Raw genomic sequence first — 22821 nt, 5'->3', positions numbered from 1 at the left:
ATTAAAATAAGTATTAATGTACTAATTATTTAAAAAAAAAATTATTATTTAAAAAATTTTAAATTTATTTATTTTTCTTTTTGGCCAGATATTTTTTAAGAATCATGCTTATTCTAACTAAAGAAAATTCATATGAATATATTTATTCAAATAAAAAAAATACTTATTTTGATTACATCGGCATTGGCTCGGTCTAAACCTAAAAGGCAAAAGAACAAACAAATAATTAAGAAAAAAGAAATATTAGCAAAAAAAAAAATAATCTAAAAAAAAAAAAATTATAGCACCGCAGTATTCCGGTCATCAATTAGGAAAAAATATTACGGATTATAAAGAAAAAAATAACTAAAATCAGGATAAATTGAAAAAAAAATTCGGTAAAAGCTTTTTCAAATCAATGTTCTTGCTGCAGCCGATCATGTTGTCCAAAAAGAAATATGATTACGGAACAAATAATTTTTAAAACTATAATAAACACGGAATAGATCAGACAGACGTCACAAATATCATCAATTTTTTTTAATATATAGAATTTTATTATTGGTGTCTCGCCCGGACTTCAATAATTTTTTCGTTATCGCTTCTTTCAAACTTCGATATGTCGGTTTCCTTTAAACGAGTTCATAAGGAGAAAATAATGCAACGGCTCGGAAAAAGTGACATAAGAGTTACTGCGCTAAAGCCATCAATCGTACGACCGAAAAATTACGTAATGTTAATTTCACTTCTTTAATAAATACTCTGAGTGAGTAATGATAAAACCGTATTAATCATTTTTTCTGGGTACTGATAAATTATCTTTTACTATATCACTTTGTCATAATAAATAGTCTAATAAAAGTGTAGATATACCTCAACTTTTTCAAAAACTCTTTTAATTTTTAATTTTATCATTACTTCTATTGCAAAAAAAATTATGCTTAGATACGCAAGAACGCTAAGAAGTTTAAATACTTTAAGAAATAACCCGGCTAGATCTACTAATACTACAACAAGAAAATTGTCTACTAGTGACGCCAGTAACACGGCTTCTACGTCTTCTACTAATAATTTGGATAATAAAAGTAAGGACAAAATTGTATAGTACAGTATGTTGTTGTAATAAGGATATAATAACATAATTACTGTATTTATTAAATAAAAATTAGATTCGTCATTTGGAAGAAATGTGGTTAATATTGCCGCTATTGTGGGACTAGCGGGTGGTTCGTTTATCACCATATATGTAGGTGAAGTTTTAATGATCATTCCCCAAGCACAAAATTAATACTAATCTACTAATCTCATTCAAATTTAGAAAATCAACAAATTGGGTGATGAAATAGGTGTTATCAAAGAAGATATAGGTCTTATCAAAGGATATTTATTCGCAGGAAGTGGAGAACGCTTGAAAACTGAACAAACTGCAACTGCAAATATTGATCAAACTGAAGCCAAAGAACCTTGGTTCAAATTCTTTAATCTCTAAGTAGATAATAATACCTCTGTATAAGAATTATAATTCCTTCTTGTAATATGTAATTCCAAATTATTATTCAAATTGTAGTTCTTTCTTAAGTAACATATAGGCTGCAACTCTGTTAAGACAGAAGAAAATTTCAGCTTGTCTCTTTGGTTAAAGAATACCTTTCTTGTATTTCAAAATATGATGTTAAAATAAATGCGTGTTTTTTGTGTCTAGTGTAGTAGAATCCGAGAAATATTAGATTGCTTTTCTAAATCCTGTAAATCTTTTAAATGCTTGTATTTGCTTGTATTCATAGTAGCATAACTTTGCTTATAATGAAAATTAAAAATTAGCCTTTTTTACGTATACTAAGAAATGCAAAGCCAAATAACTATATTGGTTTTTCACATTCATACATTCTGTTAAAAACTCAAAACCTAACTTAGTTAAGTAATATAAAGTAATGAAATAATTGAAATAAATGATGCTATCAAAGAGGGAGGTAGTACGCGGATCCTAGACCATTTAATGCGAGTCCCATGTATCAATAAATTTCTACTGCTGATTTATTTCTATCACGATTGCTAACTACAAGATTCTTCATCCACACTCTTTTATTACATTAGATCTCCAAGATAAATTATCCACCAATTATATCACTCACATGCACAGATTATGTAAAATAATATTCCTCTCAAGAAAACTTTTCCAAGATTAAGTAATTTCGAACCTACAGCATGCATAAATTCGGTAGATTAGCAATTGAGGTAAAAAATAACATTTCCAACTCACACTTACCGATATACTTCATTTACGCAACATTCCATTCCGGTACAAGGAATTGATTGATTAATTTTTTCTACGTTATCTCCGGAACGTTCAAGAATTTGGCACATGAAGATGCTTATGATACCATTAACAGAATAATTATTTAATATGCTACGCCAGGCTTTTTGCACGTGGCGAGATTCATATTAGTAATTTCACTGCGTCTATTGCACACGTGATGATGCAAAGATCAAATACCAATATATAACAAGAAGAGTAATATTCCCCAAAAAAAAGTAATATGTCCATTTTATTTTGAAACATCTATAGAGGCACGAAAATCGATTAACATCATGATGACATGTCCAAGAAGGTAGCAAACAATAAATCAGCCTTCTTATTATTGCTTTGCGGTTCCTTATATTTGTACAGGGCGGATAAATTTTACTAACTGGGGCGGACACCTTTTTATATAATTTACACTAGATCTAGAATACGCCCTTGATCGCATCATGAAAATGGAAAAAAATTGGAGTAATTCTTCAAATGGAATTATAAATTAGTATACATGTGTAAGTAATATTGAATTCTCTAACGCCAGCAGGATAATTAATATTTTTATTTCGAGATCTGTTTTACGATTTAAAATCATGATGGGTGAATGTATGACATACAAATTAAGGGGCGGTTTTTTTATTAATTCGAAACTGCGTAATGAAAAACATATGCCAGAAATTTCGAGCAAACTTCCTCTCTAAAAATAGATGTGTGTGACGTTTTACTGCTGTAGATATTTTGCATAAGTCACACACACGTGATTTTTATTTTATAAGGCGATGGGTTTTAATACACTGGTCGAAGTGGGATGATTTGCATGAAGTTTATTGCCCATAAATAGCTTATACATTTGTTGATCTCAATTACGCTTAAGAAATCTCCATCAAATTTAATTTATAGATTGAAACGGGTAAAATTTATTGTAAATTTTATGATTTTAAAACTAATTCGCTAATTATAATGTATAAATTCTAAATAAATTTTAATTAAATTTAATATCAATGTTTATTACGCATATAATAGCTTGAAATTTACTTGAAATATGATATTAAATTTGCAACAAGCCATTTACTTACTATTATTGAAATTTTGCTATACTAAAACAAAATTTATATTATTACAAAATTACAAAAAAAAAGCAAAGAGATAATCATAAACTTCGTAGCCACGCTCAATTAAGGCAATGTATTACTAGACCTATGCTAAAGATGACTTTAGCAAGGCTTTCTTTGTGAAATTAAAAGAAATTTCATACACTTTGCCAGCTGGTGAGAAAGCTTATGACCTCTAATAATCTCAAGTCAATTTATATTAAAAAATCTAGAATGTTTGTGAGAAATAATAATTAATGTTATATTATTGTATTTGCTATTTGTGTCATTTTGTGATGGTTAAGTTGAACATATTCCAAGCATCAAAAACCATAATTGCAGTTTATTATTTTGAAGAGTATAAAAGAAAATGTAAAGAAAATTAAAAAATAGTTTATTCGTGATTAAAAATAGTTAAAATAGTTAAAATAGTTTAATATGTTATATCAATCCTCAAAATGGAATCGGGTCCTATTTTGTCATGTGTATCACATGATATAATAACTGATAGGCGCAGTTCAATGACGGATAATCTTTCTTTAAAAAAAAAGTTTGTTCTTTCCCATAATTCCTTTCCCTCTTTCTCCTTCATTAATTTTTTTTTCACAACAATGACATCAATGAGCTATTGGTATGAACAACTGACAAAAATTAAAGGAAATGAACAAATAATTCCAATGGCTCAAAGTTGAAGTTCAACTGAACATTTTCGCAAATAGTGCTCTCTTAGGTGATTTCTTTTTATTTTTATCAATTTTTTGAATTTTTTTTTTGTTTTATCGTTATTTACTATAATTTTTTTTTTTTTCTTATTATTTTTCATAAAATTTTTTCCAAGCCTATGATAGCTGGACTTGAAGAAAACAAAAGTAAAAATTATACTTTACAATAAAACAAGAACTGGAAATTAAAATAAATGGCAAGTTAGTTTTGTTTTAATAGTTCATTATTAGTATTAGAAATGTATTAAAATTTCTTTTTAATTTTTTAAAGGTAACAGAGAATCTTCAGACGATTGGTGATTATTGGGGAAAAAGTTTCTATAAAAAATGTATTAAATGTTCCTTCTTTTTTTTTTGGTAGGTAATGTTCTCTGGAGGGACTTTTTGGACAGTAAGTAAAATTTTTGGGAAAAGAATTTCGCCATTAATTATGAGGAACATACTAAATTTCCTTTTTTTTTATTTTTTTGTAGGTAATGACTTGTCTGTGGAAGACTTTTGGATAGTGAGTTATTTCTTTTGAGAGGAATTCGTCATTTATCTGTAAGAAATGTCTGACGCTTCTTTTTTTAATCTTTATAGGTTCTGTATTTCCAGACTTTGGTAAGCTATTTGAATTCAGAATTGACTTTAAGAAACCTATTTTAAAAGAATTTTATTAATGAAATTTTTCTTTTTTTATTTTTTAGCCTTATGGTACTTTGGATCTTTGAAGCAGAATTTTGTTAATGGAAGATGAAGTTTTTTCTCTCATTTTAACGTGGATTTTTTTGACACATGGACTTCTGATAATTCTTTTTTTAAAGTTCTTTTTTTTAATTTAAAAAAAGGGAAAGTGATTTTTAAATTATTTTTAATGAATTCAGTTTTTTAGACGGCTTCATTTGGATCTTTAGACACGTAGGTTATGGTGTACTTTTTTTTATATTCTTAAACTTTTTTTTTAATATAATATTAACCTAACAACTTCATTTTCGTTCTTATTTGGATAAGTCTTCAGCTCTTTGGAGGCTGATTTCGGTAAGATATTTTTTTTCTTTGACATTAAAAAATGATTACTGACTTTTTTTTCTTTTATAGATGACTTGCTCTTTGGTATCCAACGATATTTTTGAACATGGATTTCGTAAGTTCAATTTTTTTCTTTAATTTTTCTTTTAACAAAGAATGATCACTAATATTCATCATCTTTCTTTTTTCAGATGGTTGGTTTTTTGACTTTTTAAACACGTGAAAACTTGGTGAGATTTGTTTCTAATTATGCATTTCAATGAAATGTTTTTACTAACATTTCAATTTTCTCTTTTTTAGATGGTCTAGGTCTCTGAATCAAATGTTTAGGGATCTTGTAGAAAAGAAGTTTGAGGTTAGAGATCATAGGCTTTCTCACCAGCTGGCAAAGTGTATGAAATTTCTTTTAATTCACAAAGAAAGCCTTGCTAAAGTCATCTTTAGTGTAGGTCTAGTAATACATTGCCTTAATTGAGCGTGGCTACGAAGTTTATGATTCTTAAATAGAAGTGAAGTTTCATTATAATATACATAAAATTTATATAAAATTTATAATAATTTATTGTATTTATTGTTAATATTTTAGCTATATATTTGCAAATATGAGCGAAATTTCATTAACATTTCTTATATCATAAAAAATTTCTGTTTAATGTATTATAAGTTTAAATGATATATAAAGAAGGTTTTATCACAATTTAAAATACATTTATATAATAGAAACTTGTAAATTTCAAATGACATATACACTTCATGGAAATTGGACAAGTTTACAACAAATTTCCTTAATATACACTTTAATTGGAATTAATTGAAATTACTGGTAAATCAATTTGAAATGTGACGTGTATATAAAATTTCTCTAGTGTAAATGTATTGCACATCCCCCTACTTCGACCAGTGATACAAATCCAGAATATTTCTAATACATAAAAATTTGCGTATATGTCACGTTACATGATGCAAACTATCTTCACTGAATCTTAGAGATATTTACCAACAATGTTATTATAACCGACATTATCCATAATTAAATGGTCTTTACTCGTGGCATCAGAATAAGTTGGTTCGGGGTCTTCATCATTCTCATCATACTTTTTTTGCAGGTTTTTGTTTTTCACCGGACAAAAGGCTGTGTAAACCATCATAAAATTCATGGTCTCCTAATTCACTATTCTTAATTTGTTTGTCGCATACAGCACATCAATTTTATTTACCTAAATTGGGTTAGAAACTAACATACGGATCAAATTATCAATTCCGAAGAATTAAATAAATTTATTATTAACTGATAATATGAAGCAGATTAAAAAAAAAAAATAATTTTTTGGAACAAAATTTATGCTAAAATTTTTGCTGGATTAAAGTGATCTTAAAAGATTAAATCATGTTGTGCAATGAGGAACTAAAAAATAGAGCATAATCTTTCAATTCGTCTATTTCCCAATTTGAGTATTTATCAGAAATGTATGTTCGTGATATTTCTGTTGTTATCTTGTAAGTATTAATGATGAAAATATTATTAATATGATAACTATTACTTATAATAAAGCAACTTTCTATAGAATATTTACTTACTGACAGTATCTAAAAATCAAATTCGCATTTTTTATAACGAGAAAAAATTAAATTGATTTGTACATCTGTATAAGGTGTATATGACGAAAATATCTGCAATAAAATATTAAAAAAAAAATAACGAGAAAACAAAATAAATTTTTTTAAATAAGTATATATATTATATGATATCTATGACGTATGTATTTTCTTTTTTTTTTTAGACACATATCCACATTAGTGGGTTCTAATAAAACTGTTAGTATAATATTTTATTCCAATAGAAGTGCCATCATCATCAAGTTCTTCATCCTCATCTTCAAAACCAAATTCGATTAAATTTTTTGTACGAAAAAATTCTTGATACTTCCATATTTTTAAAAATCTTACAAATTTTGATAAAGAAATTACAAATTCTATATAATAAATTAATAATAATATTATTATTCGTAGAAAATCTATAGTAATACCGATTTTGAGTAAATATCATAAAGATGTGGAATGGGAACTTTTAAGAAAATTTTCCTATTACGAATAATAACAACCACCACCACACTGTATCTTCTTGTCGTAAAAGTGAATATTTCGTTTTAAACTTTCATCAAAACAAATTTCTTCTATTGATCATCTAACGATGAAGTCGATATTTCATTATTGGCTACCCGATATACAATTTGATCAATGTAATACTTTTTTGTGCGAACATAATATCATCATCATAATTTTTTTTTAAAAAAAAATTAAAAATAAATGGGAAGTTAAGAAATAGTAAAGTTGGACCGGTCTTATTAAAAGTTATTGAAGTTTATTAATATATTTTGTCTTTTTTTTAATAGGAATTCCATGAAATTTACGAAAAAAGGATGTCTTAATTCGTTATCTTCATTATTGTATTCATCATAAAGTGATCAATATAAGAAACATTCAGGAATCAGGAGTATAATAACGATAACTGATACAGGATGTGGTATCTTACCATCATTTTTTCAACAAATATGTTTCAACAATTTTCTCAAGAAGTAGAGTTGATGTATTTTAACTAAACCTGTTAGTTAAAAATGTTGAAAAGTATTAAAAAAATGGTCTGAAAAAAAATGAATAATCTAATGAAAATAGCAGTATTGGAAGTAATAATAGTAGTAATAGTAGTAATAATAGTAATGGTGGAAGTACATAATAACACGCTCGAATATATTACTTTTCATTCTTTTATATTTTACATTTCATACATTATATTAAAAAAACTATTTTTAAAAAAAAAATTAATAAATTTTTTGCTTATTTATTTTCTTTTCTAGTTGTAGGTACAGTATTTTTATTTAATCTTACAAGAGTAGCGAATATTTATTTTATCACAAAATAATTACTATTTATAAAAAAAAATTATATAGATATTTAACAAATAAATAAATGCTTATAATATATATAATTTACTTTAATTTTAAACCCTTTCCAAAATAAATATATGTTGGTTATGTTTGTTAGTGAGAGCGATATAATACTGAGATGCGGCTGTGATGGTTACAATCCAAAATTATGATAATTCTAACAATTCCGGATAAGAATTTTATTAACGATCACTGTGATTTAGTAAGGCTAGCTATTTATATTTAATATTTTCTTGTGTGAATCATATTACCATGCATGAAATGTTATAGAATTTTAATATTTAAAAATAAACTATAAATTTATTTAATAAAAACATATTCAGTTTGCACACATGATATTTTACTAATATATATAAATAATATATATAAAGAAAAAACAAATAAAAAATAAAAAATAAAATAATAAATTATTCAAATTACAAACTAAGAATCTTGAAGAAATTCCATCAAGTCATAGTGTTTAAATAATTTATGATAAGAAAAAAATCAAATATAATAATGTCGGTTATCTAATTTATGATTCATTTTTATTTAAATATCTAAAATTAAGAAAAAAAAATATTATGTTAAATTTAATAATTTAAGAAGTAAATTTAAAAATAATTCTTACTTTCAGGAAGTTCCAATTCATCTTGTTCTTTCGAATGAAGATTTGGATTGTTATGTACTTCACCTTCGTCTATCAAATATAAATTAAAAATCATAAATACTGTAGAATAATTATTATTTTAAGAATTTAAATAATTGTTTTATAATACCATCATCGTCAATATGAAGTTGCTTTATTTGCTGTTGCATTGTTTCAATCTTGAAATCATTTTGAGTATCTAAATAAATTAAAATCATGTTTAATGTTAACAAAGTTGTAATAAGAATACTTTTAATTATTTTATTTGCCATTTTTTGAGCTTCTTTTAAATATATTGGATAACTTTTTTCTGCTATAAAAATAATCTTAAATATAAGTTATACATTCATTTGACTATTTTAAAATACATATAATATTTAATTACCTTTAAATATGGTACTTATTTTTGAGGTACTATTTTTCTTACTATTTAATTTATTAAAATCATCAACTAAAAAAAAGCAAAATAAATCAATAAACTACACTTCATATTTTAAATAAGATAATTTCTTAATATACACTAGGTTGCAAAACATGTGTCACGTAACTATAATTTGTCACCATATCACGCCTTATAGTTTTCCATTTTTACTATTTATTCTATCGGCATTACGGAATTAAGAAATTACCCTTGTGATGAATAAGGATGCGAAAAATAATTTTTCACACCTCTAACTCTCTGTCCCCAGAATACTTATGAAGGGAAACGCAGAAGGTGTGATACCGTGTGACAAATATTTTATTATGATCACGTGGCAGAAAAGTGTCGGTGATACTGGGTAAGATAGTGTACAAATAGAAATAGTCTTAAAATAAATATAATTGCACTTACTATTATTAGGAATATGAAAATCATATGATTTATTGCTATGAAATGCTATAAACATATTATCATTAATTTTATAAATTAAAGTTATATAAGAATTTGTTTAAATTTATACCTTCTTGTTCTTCTATTATTATTTAAATTAAAAAAAAATTATAATTAATTAAATATATTAATACGCTTTTTAAGCAATTAACAAAAATGTTAATAAATCAATAAATACCTTCTGTTGCATTTCTTGGATTAGGAAGATTGTCAAATTGATGAAGTTTGCTTGTAAATAGTTTGCTATTGCTAATATAATTTTCCATTTCAAAATTATTATTATCTTCTGGTTGAGTTAATGATTCATTTGATTTACTTTGATAAAATAAATTAATTTCATTTATTTTAATCCGAATTGTAACAATATCAGGTCTTTTTGATGGATCAGCATCCCAACATTGTTTCATTAAATTTTTATATTCTAAAGGAGTTCCTGGTACAATTTTTGGTCTTACACCATTAACAATATTCATTGCAAGATCATAATCATGTTCATAATTAATAAATGGTGGTTGTCCTGATGAAACTTCCCACATAAGCATTGCAATACTATAAATATCAGATTTAAAAGTCTGTTCTTTTTTAATAATAACCTCAGGTGCTATATAAGGAAGATTTCCATATACACTTTCTAATGGTTTATCTGCTGGTCCACAAAATCCGAGGTCACTAATATCAAATCTATTACTAGTTTTAGATAATATGTTTCCAGAATGCAAATCTCTATGAATTGCATTTTCACTATGAATTCTTTCAAGTGCATTAATTATATAAGTAATAATTTGAATTCTTTCTTTCCATGTAAGTTTTTTATGATTTTGTTGTAAATATTTTCTTAAATCTATGTTCATATATTGCATTACAAGCATATAATTTCCATTTGATGGATCTTGTGTTAATCCAAAACATTGGACAACTTGGCTGCATTTATTGCTTATATTTAAATGTGATTTAGCCTATAAAATAAATGAATTTAATACATTTAAAAAACTAATAAGTTATTATTTATTTTATTTGATTACAAACCTCTTCAAACCAACTTTGGTTTGCATATTCAACATTTTCTAATCTTTTGAGTATCACTATTTGTCTTCCAAGTCTTTTTAATTGTTGCCTTTCAGAATTCCATTCAATAAAACGCCCATTAATCCATATTGCTGTATAAATTTCTGAAAATCCACCTTTTGTTAGATATTTAATATTTTTAAAACTATCATATGGAATCCATTCTGGTATTAAATCTGGAGCAATTGCTTTCATTTGGCATTCTTGTATTAAATTATCAATAATAACATTTCCAGATGTCCAATTTGAAAAATTTTCTTTTAAATAATTTTGAACACAAATTTCACAATATGTTGTAGCTAAACATTCATGGTTACAATTTTCACAAATTCTTTTTGTTCCTTCATTAAAAAGAAGTTTGTTATAATCATAGATTTTAGTTAGTATTCTTATTGCTTCAGATTTTTCATTTTCCGTAAGTAATTCATCATCAAGAATTGTTTGTTTTCGGAATTCATATTGTTTATGTATATCATTATGAATATTGAAATCTGTTAATGCATATGATCTATTAATTGCATTATTAATTAATTTATTTTTACTATATGACATAATGAAATATGTTGTTAGGCTTTAAAATTTTTTATAAATATAATTTATTAAAAATAAAAAGAAAAGAAAAGGTTGAAACTGGCGTTTTGACTCTGAAGTTGTATTACATATTAAATAGTAATGTGTAATCAAAGTGAAATGTTACAGTAAATAAAGCAACATTGTACACCTAAATTTATGATATGCATGTAGATCATTGGTACAGATTGTACAGTACAAAAGAAAAAAAAAGAGCTTATCATTAAATAAATTACCGTTAATTCTTTTTTTTTTTAATTTCTCCCTTTATTGAAAATCATCAAGAAGCTAATGAACTGGTATTTTATAGATGTCAATTAATTCAAAAGATTCCTTATAATCATAATAGTATTATTACACAGTGAATTATCATAATAACGTATAATTAATTTACCCTCGACATATCGGAATCCCTTAAAAAGAAAAAAAAATTTCTTGATTTTTTTTTCTCGATATAACAGATTTTTGACAAATTTTACTAATGGAACGGATGGTTCCATTACATATATAGGTGATTAAAATTTCAAAATAGTATTTATTCGTTAACTTGTAACTATTACGAAAAATTGATTTTCTTAATGAAGAAATTCTTAAAGTACAGATATCTAATGTTATACATTGTGTTCAAAATCCGAATCATCACGTGTAATAATAATTCTGACATCCGTTTCAGGTATCGCCATTTCTCAGATTTCTGCGAAGTCTACCAGTAGTCTTAATTTACTTCTTTTATTAGAGTAAGGCGGGTTAATGTTTTGAATAGTTCGCCTGAAACTTATTGCTTAACAAGTTGGAACATTAGTATTATATTACTGATAAATTTAATAAATCTGATAAATTTGTTTAACGGAAGTTTAATATGTTTTAAAAAATTTTAATATCGGGTTGTCTTTCGATCTGGATCAAAGCAATAATATGACCTTATCCTGACTTGATTAAATTTCAATTCATAAATTTTTTGAGATTAAAAATTTTCGTTAGTTTAAAAGTCTTAAAAAATCTTAAATGATAAATAAATCCTCAATGAGGAACTAAAAATAGAGTCACTTTGTCTGGCATTATTATGTAATACAATGGCGATATTAATTATTAGTTTTAAACTTTTTATGGAATTACATTTTTTAATATTAAAGTACTTTTATATTATGGTAACAAACAATTATGTCATAGTACAAACCTAAACGATCAATATAGAAAACATGCAGGTGTACAAAATGCACAAACAACGGACATATACGTACAAGATTAGGGTGGTACAATGGTACACAGACTAATTAATCAAAACTTATGTCAGCAACATTTATTTTTATTATGGTCGAATTTTTACTATGATATTAATCTATAAATTAATTAGATAGACTTTTTGTTAATTTTAATGATAATTTGTTATGAAATAAAACTCGGAACTTTAAAAGATTCTTCTAAATATTATGTTCATTTTTCAACTTTCTTTTTGTTGGAAACTGTTCAAGAATTAGCTCAAAATAGTTACGTTTGCTATTAGTACAAAAATTTAAAAATAATTTGATAAATTTATTTAGAGTGAATTTATTTACCGCACCATGCGTTACAAAGCATCCTTCCTTTTTTGTAAATTATTTATGTCGATCTTTAGTTTATACGCCGCACCCCCTAAAATGGCAAATGATAAACATATAAATTTGTAACGCAGGTGCGGTAAATACATTATTTCATTTATTTAAAAGTAAATTTTAAACGTAATTTTGTTCTCAAACCGTTTATAAACTTGTCATAAAAATTTGGAAAGAAAAGTTCAATCACGTAAAGCGACCAAGTTTCACTAACGACAAGTAGAATCTCAAAACTTATCCAAATATGACAACTACCTAAGTTAAGATTATCAAGTGTCCCATTTACTGAATCGGTTGCAATTATTCTGATTTAAAGGAACTTAGGGCTAAAAGTTTAACCCGGGAAAATCTCATCGATGATAAGCGGGAAAAAAAATGCAAATATATTATTTGAAATTTATTCGGTCAATAATAATTTAATTTTACATTAAATTAATCATCTTGCTTAAAAAATAAATTAATTTTTTTTAAAAAAACAATAATCTAAAAATTTTAAATTTAGTAACATGAATAGTTTTGGTTAATTTGTCTGTGTACCACCCTAATACAAGATGTTGTATATCACCGTCATTTTTATCAATAAATATTTTCAACCATTTTCTCAAGAAAATTCCTTACAAGTCGTTACGAGATTATGATTATCTAATCGTAAAATTATTAGTAGAAAAATTGGTGGTAAATCGGATGTCCTCCTCCTTCTTCAGTCTGGACTGATACAAGGTTTGAATTTTAGTTATATTTTGATCAAGCTAATGAAATTGAAAGATGATATAGGAGTTATAGGAGATTATAATGTAAATTTTTCAAAATTGTTGATATAATAAAATATTATACATTTTAGTCTAATTTTAAACCTTTAAATGTATAATAAAAAGTTATTAGATAAGAGGAAACGCATCTTGCCATCATGCGTTTGTCCAGAATTACGATCAAGCCCGGACTTTTATTATATCATTTTGTTGTAAAAACAAAAAAATTGGCCAACTTAATTTTGGCTAGTTTAATTTCGGCCGGAATTAAGACGATTTTGGCCAGAATTACTAAAATCCGGGTTTAACGAAAATTCATGTGCCGGCCCGGACCCAGCCCGGGTGAATTTTGAAGAAAATTTGCCGGCCCGGGTTAGGGTTTCCGGGTTCCAGGTCCCGTTTGCAAACCTCTAATTCATCATGATCCTTAATATTGATATTTATTCGATTGCTATTGTAATCTTTCCCTTTTGTAATCATCTAAAAATATCTAATAAATTTAATTAAATCATTTTTATTATTTGATAGATTATAATAGAATTAATATAATAACAATTTACTTGCTATTTTTTGATCCTCTTTTAAATATTTTAATCAACTTATTTATTTGCCAAATACTTTTATATATATAAGTTATCCATCCATTTATCATTTCAAATAAGAATTTTTCTAACTATCACCGGGGATGATGATCACCGGTGACTGAAATTATGACGATCGACCAGCATTAAAAAAATATAGTGCCGGTAAAAATTGACAATTCTGGCCATCACCCCCCAATGATTTGAAGGGGATTCCTTAAATGTACAGTGGGGGTGTACGATATTAATGTACGAACTGGCCGGAGTTAACGTTAACGCTATCACGTGCAAGTGAATAACTCCTAAACTTGGGGCAGTTTGTGCGTTAATATTGTACACCTTTACTGTACGTTAAGGACGCCCGATTTGAAGTAAAAATTTTATTATAAATTAAGAGAATTACTAAACTTAACCTAGGGGAATTTTCCTCCCCTCTCCCTTTATTTCAATTTTTAACTAAAATATTGACTTGCATAGTAATCTAAGAATAAGATTATATGTAAATTTATGAGAAGAAAAGGTTTTATTAAGTTAAAAAAGGTAGTTGTTCAGATGGTTTTGAGAAAAATACATAATTTTGATTTTTATAGTTAAATTGTATTTTTCATGGTAAAAATTCTTTTTAAAACCAAGAATTGCCAAATTTTTATGCAATTAATATCCAATTATATTTATTTTATATATTTCATAAAAAAAGTTTATTTTTTTTAAATTTTTAGGGGGGGAGGAATTATCCCCCCAGTTAAAATTAGCAATACTCATAAATTAATTATTTATAAAAAAAATTATAATATAATATATATAATTTAATTTAATTTAAACCCTTTTCCTTTTAAATTTAAATAAATTTATTGGTTAGTTAGATTACCGAAATGCGGCTGTGATGGATACATAGTAGTATATCATGCGATTTGGATCCAAAATTATGATAATTCTGACAATTCCGGCAAAGAAATTTATTAACGATCACTGTAGTTAGCTATTTATATTTAATATTTTCTTGTGTGAATAATATGGCCATGCTATAAAATTTTACATTTAAAAATATACTATAAATTTATTTAATAAATATATGCTCAGTTTACACAAAAAGAATATTTTACTAATATAAATAATACAAAGATAAAAAACAAATAAAAAATAAAAAAAATAAATTATTCAAATTACAAAATAAGAATCTTGTAGAAAATTTAACCAAGTCATAGTGTTTAAATAATTTATGCTAAGTAACAAAATCAGGTATAATAATGTTATCTAATTCAGTTTATATAATTCTTCTAAACATCTAAAATAAAGAAAATATATTACGTTAAATTATACTATATATATATTTGGTAATTTAAGAGATAAATTTTAAACATTTTAAAAATAATTCTTACTTTCAGGAAGTTCCAATTCATCTTGTTCTTCGGAATGAAGATTTGGATTGCTATACATCTCATCTTCGTCTATCAAATATATAATGTATTAAATTAAAAATCAACGAAAAAAAATACTATAAAGTAATTATTATAAAAATTATTTACATACCATTATCTTTAATATGATGATTCATTGTTTGCTGTTGCATTGTTTCAATCTTATAATTACTTTGAATATCTAAAAAAAATTATATCATATTTATATTAAAAAATTATAATAAAATTGACATACTCTTAATCACTTTACTTGCCATTTTTTGAACTTCTTTTAAATATATTGGATAACTTTTTACTGCCAACTAATTAATTTAAATATAAGTTACTCATTCATTTGCTTATTTCAAAATAAAATATTTAATTACCTTTAAATATGGTACTCATTTTTGAAGTACTATTTTTCTTACTATTTGATTTATTAAAATCATCAACTAAAAAAAAAGCAATATGAGTCAATAACACTTCATTATATAATATAAGACATATAAATGCAATTGCACTTACTATTATTTGGAATATAAAAATCATATGATTTATTACTATGAAATGCTATAAAAAAATTAACATATTACCCTTAATTTTTATAAATTAAAATTATATATTTTATCTAATTTGTACCTTCTTGTTCTTCTATTATTATTTAAATAAAAAAATAAACATTATTAATTAAATATACCTTTTAAGCAACTAACAAAAATGTTAATATATCAATAAATACCTTCTGTCGCATTTCTTGGTTCATGAAGATTGTCAAATTGATGAAGTCTACTTGTAAATAGTTTGCTACTGCTAGTACAATTTTTCATTTCAAAATTATTATTTTCTTCTGGTTGAGTTAATGATTCATTTGTTCTTTGATAAAATAAATTAATTTCCATTATTTTATCCCGAAGTGTACGAATATCAGGTCTTTTTGATGGATCAGCATCCCAACATTGTTTCATTAAATTTTTATATTCTAAAGGAGTTCCTGGTACAATTTTTGGTCTTATACCATTAACAATATTCATTGCAAGATCATAATCATGTTCGTAATTATTAAATGGTGGTTCTCCTGACGAAACTTCCCACATAAGCATTGCAATACTATAAACATCAGATTTAAAAGATTGTTCTTTTCCAATAATAACCTCAGGTGCTATATAAGGAAGGTTTCCATATATACTTTTTAATGGTTTATCTGCTGGTCCACAAAATCCAAGATCACTAATAGAAAATTTTGTTTTAAATAATATATTTCCGGAATGCAAATCTCTATGAATTGCATTTTCATAATGAATCCTTCTAAGTGCAATAGTTATACTAGTAATAATTTGAATTCTTTCCTTCCATGTAAGTTGATTATGATTTTGTTGTAAATATTTTCTTAAATCCATATTACATTTATTCATTACAAGCATATAATTTCCATTTGATGGATCTTGTGTTAATCCAAAACATTGGACAATATTACTCCATTTATTGCTTATTTTTAAATGTGATTTAGCCTATAAATTAAAAATATAATTAAAATTTAAGATATATATTATTAATGAAATTTAAAATATTTTAAATTCAAACCTCTTCAAACCAACTTTGACTTGCATTTTCAACATTTTCTAATTTTTTAAGTACAACTTTTTGTTTTTCAAATCTTTTTAATTGTTGTTTTATAGAATCCCATTCATCATATCTTCCATTAATCCATGTTGCTGTATAAATTTCTGAAAATCCACCTTTTGTTAGATATTTAATATTTTTAAGACTATTATATGGAATCCATTCTGGTATTAAATCTGGAGCAACTGTTTTCATTTGACATTCTTGTATTAAATTATCAATATCATTATTTCCAGATGTCCAATTTGAAAATTTTACTATTAAATAATTTCGAACACAATATTCACAATATGTTGTAGCTAAACATTCTTGGTTACAATTTTCACAAATTCTTCTTGTTCCTTTATTTGAAATAAATTTGTTATGATCATAAGTTTTAGTTAGTATTTTTATTGCTTCAGATTTTTCATTTTCCGTAAGTGATTCATCATTAAGAATTGTTTGTTTTCTAAATTCATGACTTTTGTGTGCACTATTACGAACATTTGAATCCATTAATGCATATGATCTCTTAAGTGCATTATTAATTGATTTATTTTTACTATATGACATAATGAAATATGTTATAAGACTTTAAATTTTTTTTTATAAATATATTATTAATTTTTTTTAAATAAAAAAAAGAAAGTAAGTAAGAAAGAAAGGTTGAACCAGTGTTTCAACTCCATAGTTATACATATTAAAAAAGTAATATGTAACCAAAGTGAATGTTACAGTACATAAAGCAACATTGTACTACCTAAATTTATGCAAATCAATGTACGTGTACAAAAGAAAAAAAAAGAGATTGTCATTATATGAATGATAGTTTAAAATCATTTTTTTTTTAATTTCTCCCTTTATTGAAGTTCATTAAGATATACAAATGCTACACTTTTCAACAATGTAGACTAAAAAAATGAATAATAAAGCACTACATACATTACATACTAATATAAAATTCCCAATGTTTTTGTTTTATAATTTTAAAAACTATAAGTATTACCATACATCCAGAAAAAGTTCCTCAGTTACAAATCAAAATCTTCCTATTTGACAATAGAATTTTTTCAGAATATTAAATTATTTTTTCGTTCTTATCATTCTTAATCTAAGGATCTGCAAGGTGGAGCGCACAACATCTGTTACCGTTCCACTATCTATTTAATCAATCATCACAACATTCACAACATTCTTATTTATGGTCGCTCTCCACCCGCAGCCGTCTCCAAAGATTGAAAATTTCTCCTCATCAAAACTTTAAGGTTATATAACCATCATCATTACCACATAAAAAGCATTATTGTTAGCAATGGTTACCGTAATAGTTGTAACATATTTGCCGTAAAGTTGCAACTTTTGTGTCATAAATAATGTGTCATGTGACTTGAATAATACTAAGTGATTGACAATTAAATTTCCATTTTGGAAATTGATGTGTAACCTTAGGGTAACTCGTTTCAGACGTTTCACGATTTTATTGGAATTCAGATAACATCACATGATATAATGCGAAAATTAAACTGGCATTATGAACTTGGCTGAAATTAAGCATAATTTCAATACGGCACGTCAACCTAAGGGTAGAAGTCCAAATCGTAATCTGAAATGCCATAATTATTACTTACGGCGACCAACCTTAATTTATCGCACTGACATTTAACACTCTTGTTGAACTTTTATTTAAAAAAAAAAGCTTGGGCTTTTTTATTGTTTTTCCAAAATATTTCAACTTTTTGACTTTTTGTGTAAAACATCTTTAGTCGACATTTTTCTATTTTCCAAAAAAAGGAAAATTCAAAAAATATATATAACCTACAATGAGAAAAAATGACAAAACTTTGGTTTTAATAAAGAGAGACTCAAAATAATAAATTTTTGTATGAATTTTTGTTATTTTTTTGATCATAAAATTTTTGGTTAAACGATCGAAAAGATAGAGTTTTTGTTATTAGTAAATAGTAATTATATTATATTAAAAAAAAAGTAATTTTTCTATTTGTATATAATCATATCGGACAGAATTAAAATCCTAGTTAGTGTGACAGGAAACACGTACACTTTTAATTGTTTTTTATATTTAATTAAAATCCAATATTTTTTTTTTCAGTAATTTCTTTTTGAAAATGAGACTTATATTTTATTAAATATCAAAATAAGTGATGATGTTAACAAATAAATATTTTTTTTTTTTTACGGTATATAGCGATTTTAAACGGCTAAAAACAAATTTTTTTATAATTGGTCCAACAAGATAATTTTTATCAACCTACCGGTATTATTTATTTATCTAATTGAGATTATCTATCCAGAGCAGTTAAATTGGACACGAATAATATGGTACAAAAATACTAAATTTGTAGTTTAAGAGGTCCCTGAAATATCAAATATATACAATACGAAAAGAAAAGAAATCATGTAAATCTTTCCTTTTCAGATAATGCGGGTTGAAAATTTATCACCTTTTTTAGATACTGACTGAAATTATGACTGAAAAAAATGGTACAACTATTAGGTAAAGTTTTGTCTGCACCTGATTTTATATTCTGTTCTAATAAGCGATATAATTGATTCGAAAAAAAATTTTTTTAAATGAACTATTTTATAAATGTCAAATTTAATTCAAGAGATTTCTTATAATATTAATATGTTTCATAATTTTTTTTTCTTTTGTTGCTATCTTTTACAATACAATAATTTTTAACTTGAGTTTCCGTTCTTCTTTCCTCTTTCCTATTTAATTATACTTCTTGGCTATATCTGCCCGTTTCTTAGAAATAACTAGAATTAAATTCATCAATTGCTATTTTTTCTTAAATTGTTAGTTTAGATTTATCAACTATAAAAGAAATTTAATAAATCAATAATAAACAATTAACGAATAAAAAAAAGTAATTAATTAGAAAAAAAAATGCAAACTAGTTGGATAATATATTTAGAATGAATAAAAAATTCAGCAATAAGTAAAATATTATTTTTGATATAATATTATTTTTGTAATAACCTACCGTCATGAATACTTCCGCCGTCTGTGATCTCATTTTAATTTATTTTCCATTTAATAATTCATTCAAATGAATAACATATAAATTGATTATTAAATGATCCTTCTATATAATTTATTTAATATTAAAAAAGAAAAGGTAATAAAATATCCACTAATGTAATTCGTACCTTCCTTGGTGAAAGCAACGCTCCTAATTTCACCATCATCATTATCTTTTTTTGAAAAAGATAGAATGAGAATCCTTTTTTCTGAAAGGTGACACTTTGAAATATTTAAATTCAAATAAAGTTATATAACGTAATATTAGCCTTATTTTCACAATATGAAAAAAAAAACTGTTAAAGGAATTTAGGTACTACAAGTATTATAAGATAAACAAACCCCTATATTTCTAAAATTAGTCTTTGATTGTACAAAAAATTCTCAACATTTAATTGGTTTATCTTATAATTACACAAATGAAACATACAATGGTAAATAAATATTTTTCCTCAGAAACTACTCGTATACCGTATACTGTATATTGAAATTGCTTTTCACTGATAAAATAAGCGAAACTAATAATTAAATTTTGCAAATAAAAAAAAATTAGAATTATTTGGGGATAGGAATAACAGCAGAAATTCCTGTCTAAATTTCGGTACTATTCTTCATGAAAATAATAAATGAATTATAATTACGTAAAAATTATTTAATGTTTTTATTTCTTATAAAAATTAGTGTTCTTATGACAGGAGTAGTAATGTTATTATGCACATTAAATGCAAACATTTTAAAAATGCTTATTGAATTGGAGTTTTCTAGACAAAGAAACCGAGAAATAAATAAACAAAAGTTTTCGGACACAATATAATTATGAATGTAGATTATAAAAGTCATGAATGACACTTGGTGCGACGTAGATTATTATAAAATTTCTTAAACAGGAAGAACTATTTGACGTTTAGTGATTGATTGATTGGAACGGATTATCGTTAACCGTTTTAACCGATGATCACCATCTTAATAATCCATTTTTCATTGTCATAGTACGGTTGTACGGTTGTGCGGTACGGTAACTGATGCTGTGTTTAATCCGGTTATAAAATTATTTGTGCATTCAACGTTAAAATCATATAACATTTTACCATTAAAATTTTAAGATTATATTATAAATTTTATATTTTTATTTATATTCGTCTAAATAATCCTTTTAATGATGATGTACAGTACAGTATATTCTAGATATGTTTATAGAAGAAATTAACTTTTCAATCTTTGATGATGATAATTTTTATATGTATAATAAATTTAATTCACGATATGATTTATATTCATAATGTTATGAATACGTTCATAACTTCTTTTATTTTTACGTTTTTGAGTTCGATCTTTACTATTCCAATAATTTTTGACTTGTAATTCTGTTCTTCTCCCTTGTTTCCTATTTACTGATATTCTCTTTGCTATTTCTGCCCACTTTCTAAAATACTCTGGATTATTTTGAAGGTTGTTAATCTCATTTTTTTCTTCATTCGTGAAGTCAGAACGATCAACTAAATGAAAATTATATATAATTAACGGGATTTTCACGTAAAAATGAGCAAAACAATAATCTAATTAAAATATACGAACTAGTTGGATCCAGATGATTAACGTACCTAAATGTAATAATATACAAAATAGAGGTAAGTAAAAAAAAAGGGAATGAAAAAATGTATGCAACACGGGCGAAGGTAGTTCTTGATCGGCAACTATGATGAATCTTGGCCAGCATTATATACAAACTATCGAATATGATATAACCGTATTTACATATAATTTGATAAACTTACCGCTCACGAATACTCTTATGTCCACGATATAATTTAACGGCAATTATCTTCCACTTATTTGTTTCACCCATATATTGATCATATAATTTGATAATTAAAGCATCTTCCTGTATTAATTTTAATTTATTAATGATAAAAATATGAAATTAAAATTTCACTTATATATACAGTATTTCTTACTTCATTGGTGTAACTTCCCGGTTTAGTATTTTTTCCACCCACAGAGTTTATTTTCGATTTCCTTTTTCTGTAAGAAGACATTTGCATATCAACTTAATCCGATCCGAAATACTGCTGTATATATATCAAAGAGTACGTTCTAAAAATATTATTATTATCTATCACAAATTATTAGGTTCTTATCTATCTATAAAGGACGACGATTTTTTTTTTTTTTTATAAAAAAAAAACCTTTTAAGCGAAAGACCTAAAAAAAAAAGTAAAATTTTTTTTAGGAAGCAATGATATTATAAATCAAGTAGTACAATGAAAACTTTTTTAACGGAAAAAGGTATATACGACTATGATTTAATAAAAAGTCATTATGTGGTAAACAAATAATAATTACCAGATTGGTAATTTTTCAAAGCCCCATAAATTGATACAAATTTCCTTTATGCTTTCAAAGAATATTTTGTGTTACGTTTCCTAATTTGTTACACCATTAATCTTTAATCGACCGATTTATTTTCGTTTGTTTACTGTTTGGATTCAAAGTGTTACACAGGATTCGGACCGTTTTTTTTTTTTTGTTTACTTATAATTTCCGAAATTCGAAAATGGAAATAAAAGTATTATTATAATTATCTATTTTTAAATATTTTTTGAAAGAGTAATATTTATAAGAAATTATATATTTTGTAAATAGTAAAAAAAAAAAATTATTAAAATTATTGGTTCTATATTG

General features: G+C 25.2%; 3 protein-coding genes across 3 annotated transcripts; 2 read left to right on the top strand and 1 right to left on the bottom strand.

Moving 5' to 3' along the window:
- Positions 1 to 916: 916 nt before the first annotated feature.
- Positions 917 to 1468, top strand: OCT59_002415 (uncharacterized protein; the record flags this gene model as incomplete). Its single annotated transcript, XM_025311959.1, has 3 exons — positions 917 to 1064; positions 1149 to 1225; positions 1298 to 1468. The coding sequence occupies 3 exons, from the start codon at positions 917 to 919 to the stop codon at positions 1466 to 1468; spliced, it is 396 nt and encodes a 131-aa protein (XP_025166701.1).
- Positions 1469 to 3974: 2506 nt separating this feature from the next.
- OCT59_002414 (uncharacterized protein) lies at positions 3975 to 4798 on the top strand (the record flags this gene model as incomplete). The annotated part of the gene is made up of 6 exons (XM_066144490.1): positions 3975 to 4050; positions 4262 to 4282; positions 4447 to 4476; positions 4559 to 4590; positions 4668 to 4688; positions 4775 to 4798. 6 exons carry the CDS (start codon positions 3975 to 3977, stop codon positions 4796 to 4798), a joined length of 204 nt encoding a protein of 67 aa, XP_065995649.1.
- Positions 4799 to 21390: 16592 nt separating this feature from the next.
- Positions 21391 to 22175, bottom strand: OCT59_002413 (uncharacterized protein; the record flags this gene model as incomplete). The annotated part of the gene is made up of 4 exons (XM_025332820.2): positions 21391 to 21635; positions 21715 to 21740; positions 21915 to 22021; positions 22095 to 22175. 4 exons carry the CDS (start codon positions 22173 to 22175, stop codon positions 21391 to 21393), a joined length of 459 nt encoding a protein of 152 aa, XP_025166698.2.
- Positions 22176 to 22821: the final 646 nt, after the last annotated feature.

This window comes from Rhizophagus irregularis, chromosome 10, assembly GCF_026210795.1.
Source record: "Rhizophagus irregularis chromosome 10, complete sequence".
NCBI lineage: Eukaryota > Fungi > Glomeromycota > Glomeromycetes > Glomerales > Glomeraceae > Rhizophagus > Rhizophagus irregularis.
Note: the sequence above shows the minus strand (reverse complement) of the source record. Positions and strands in the feature narration are given on the sequence as shown.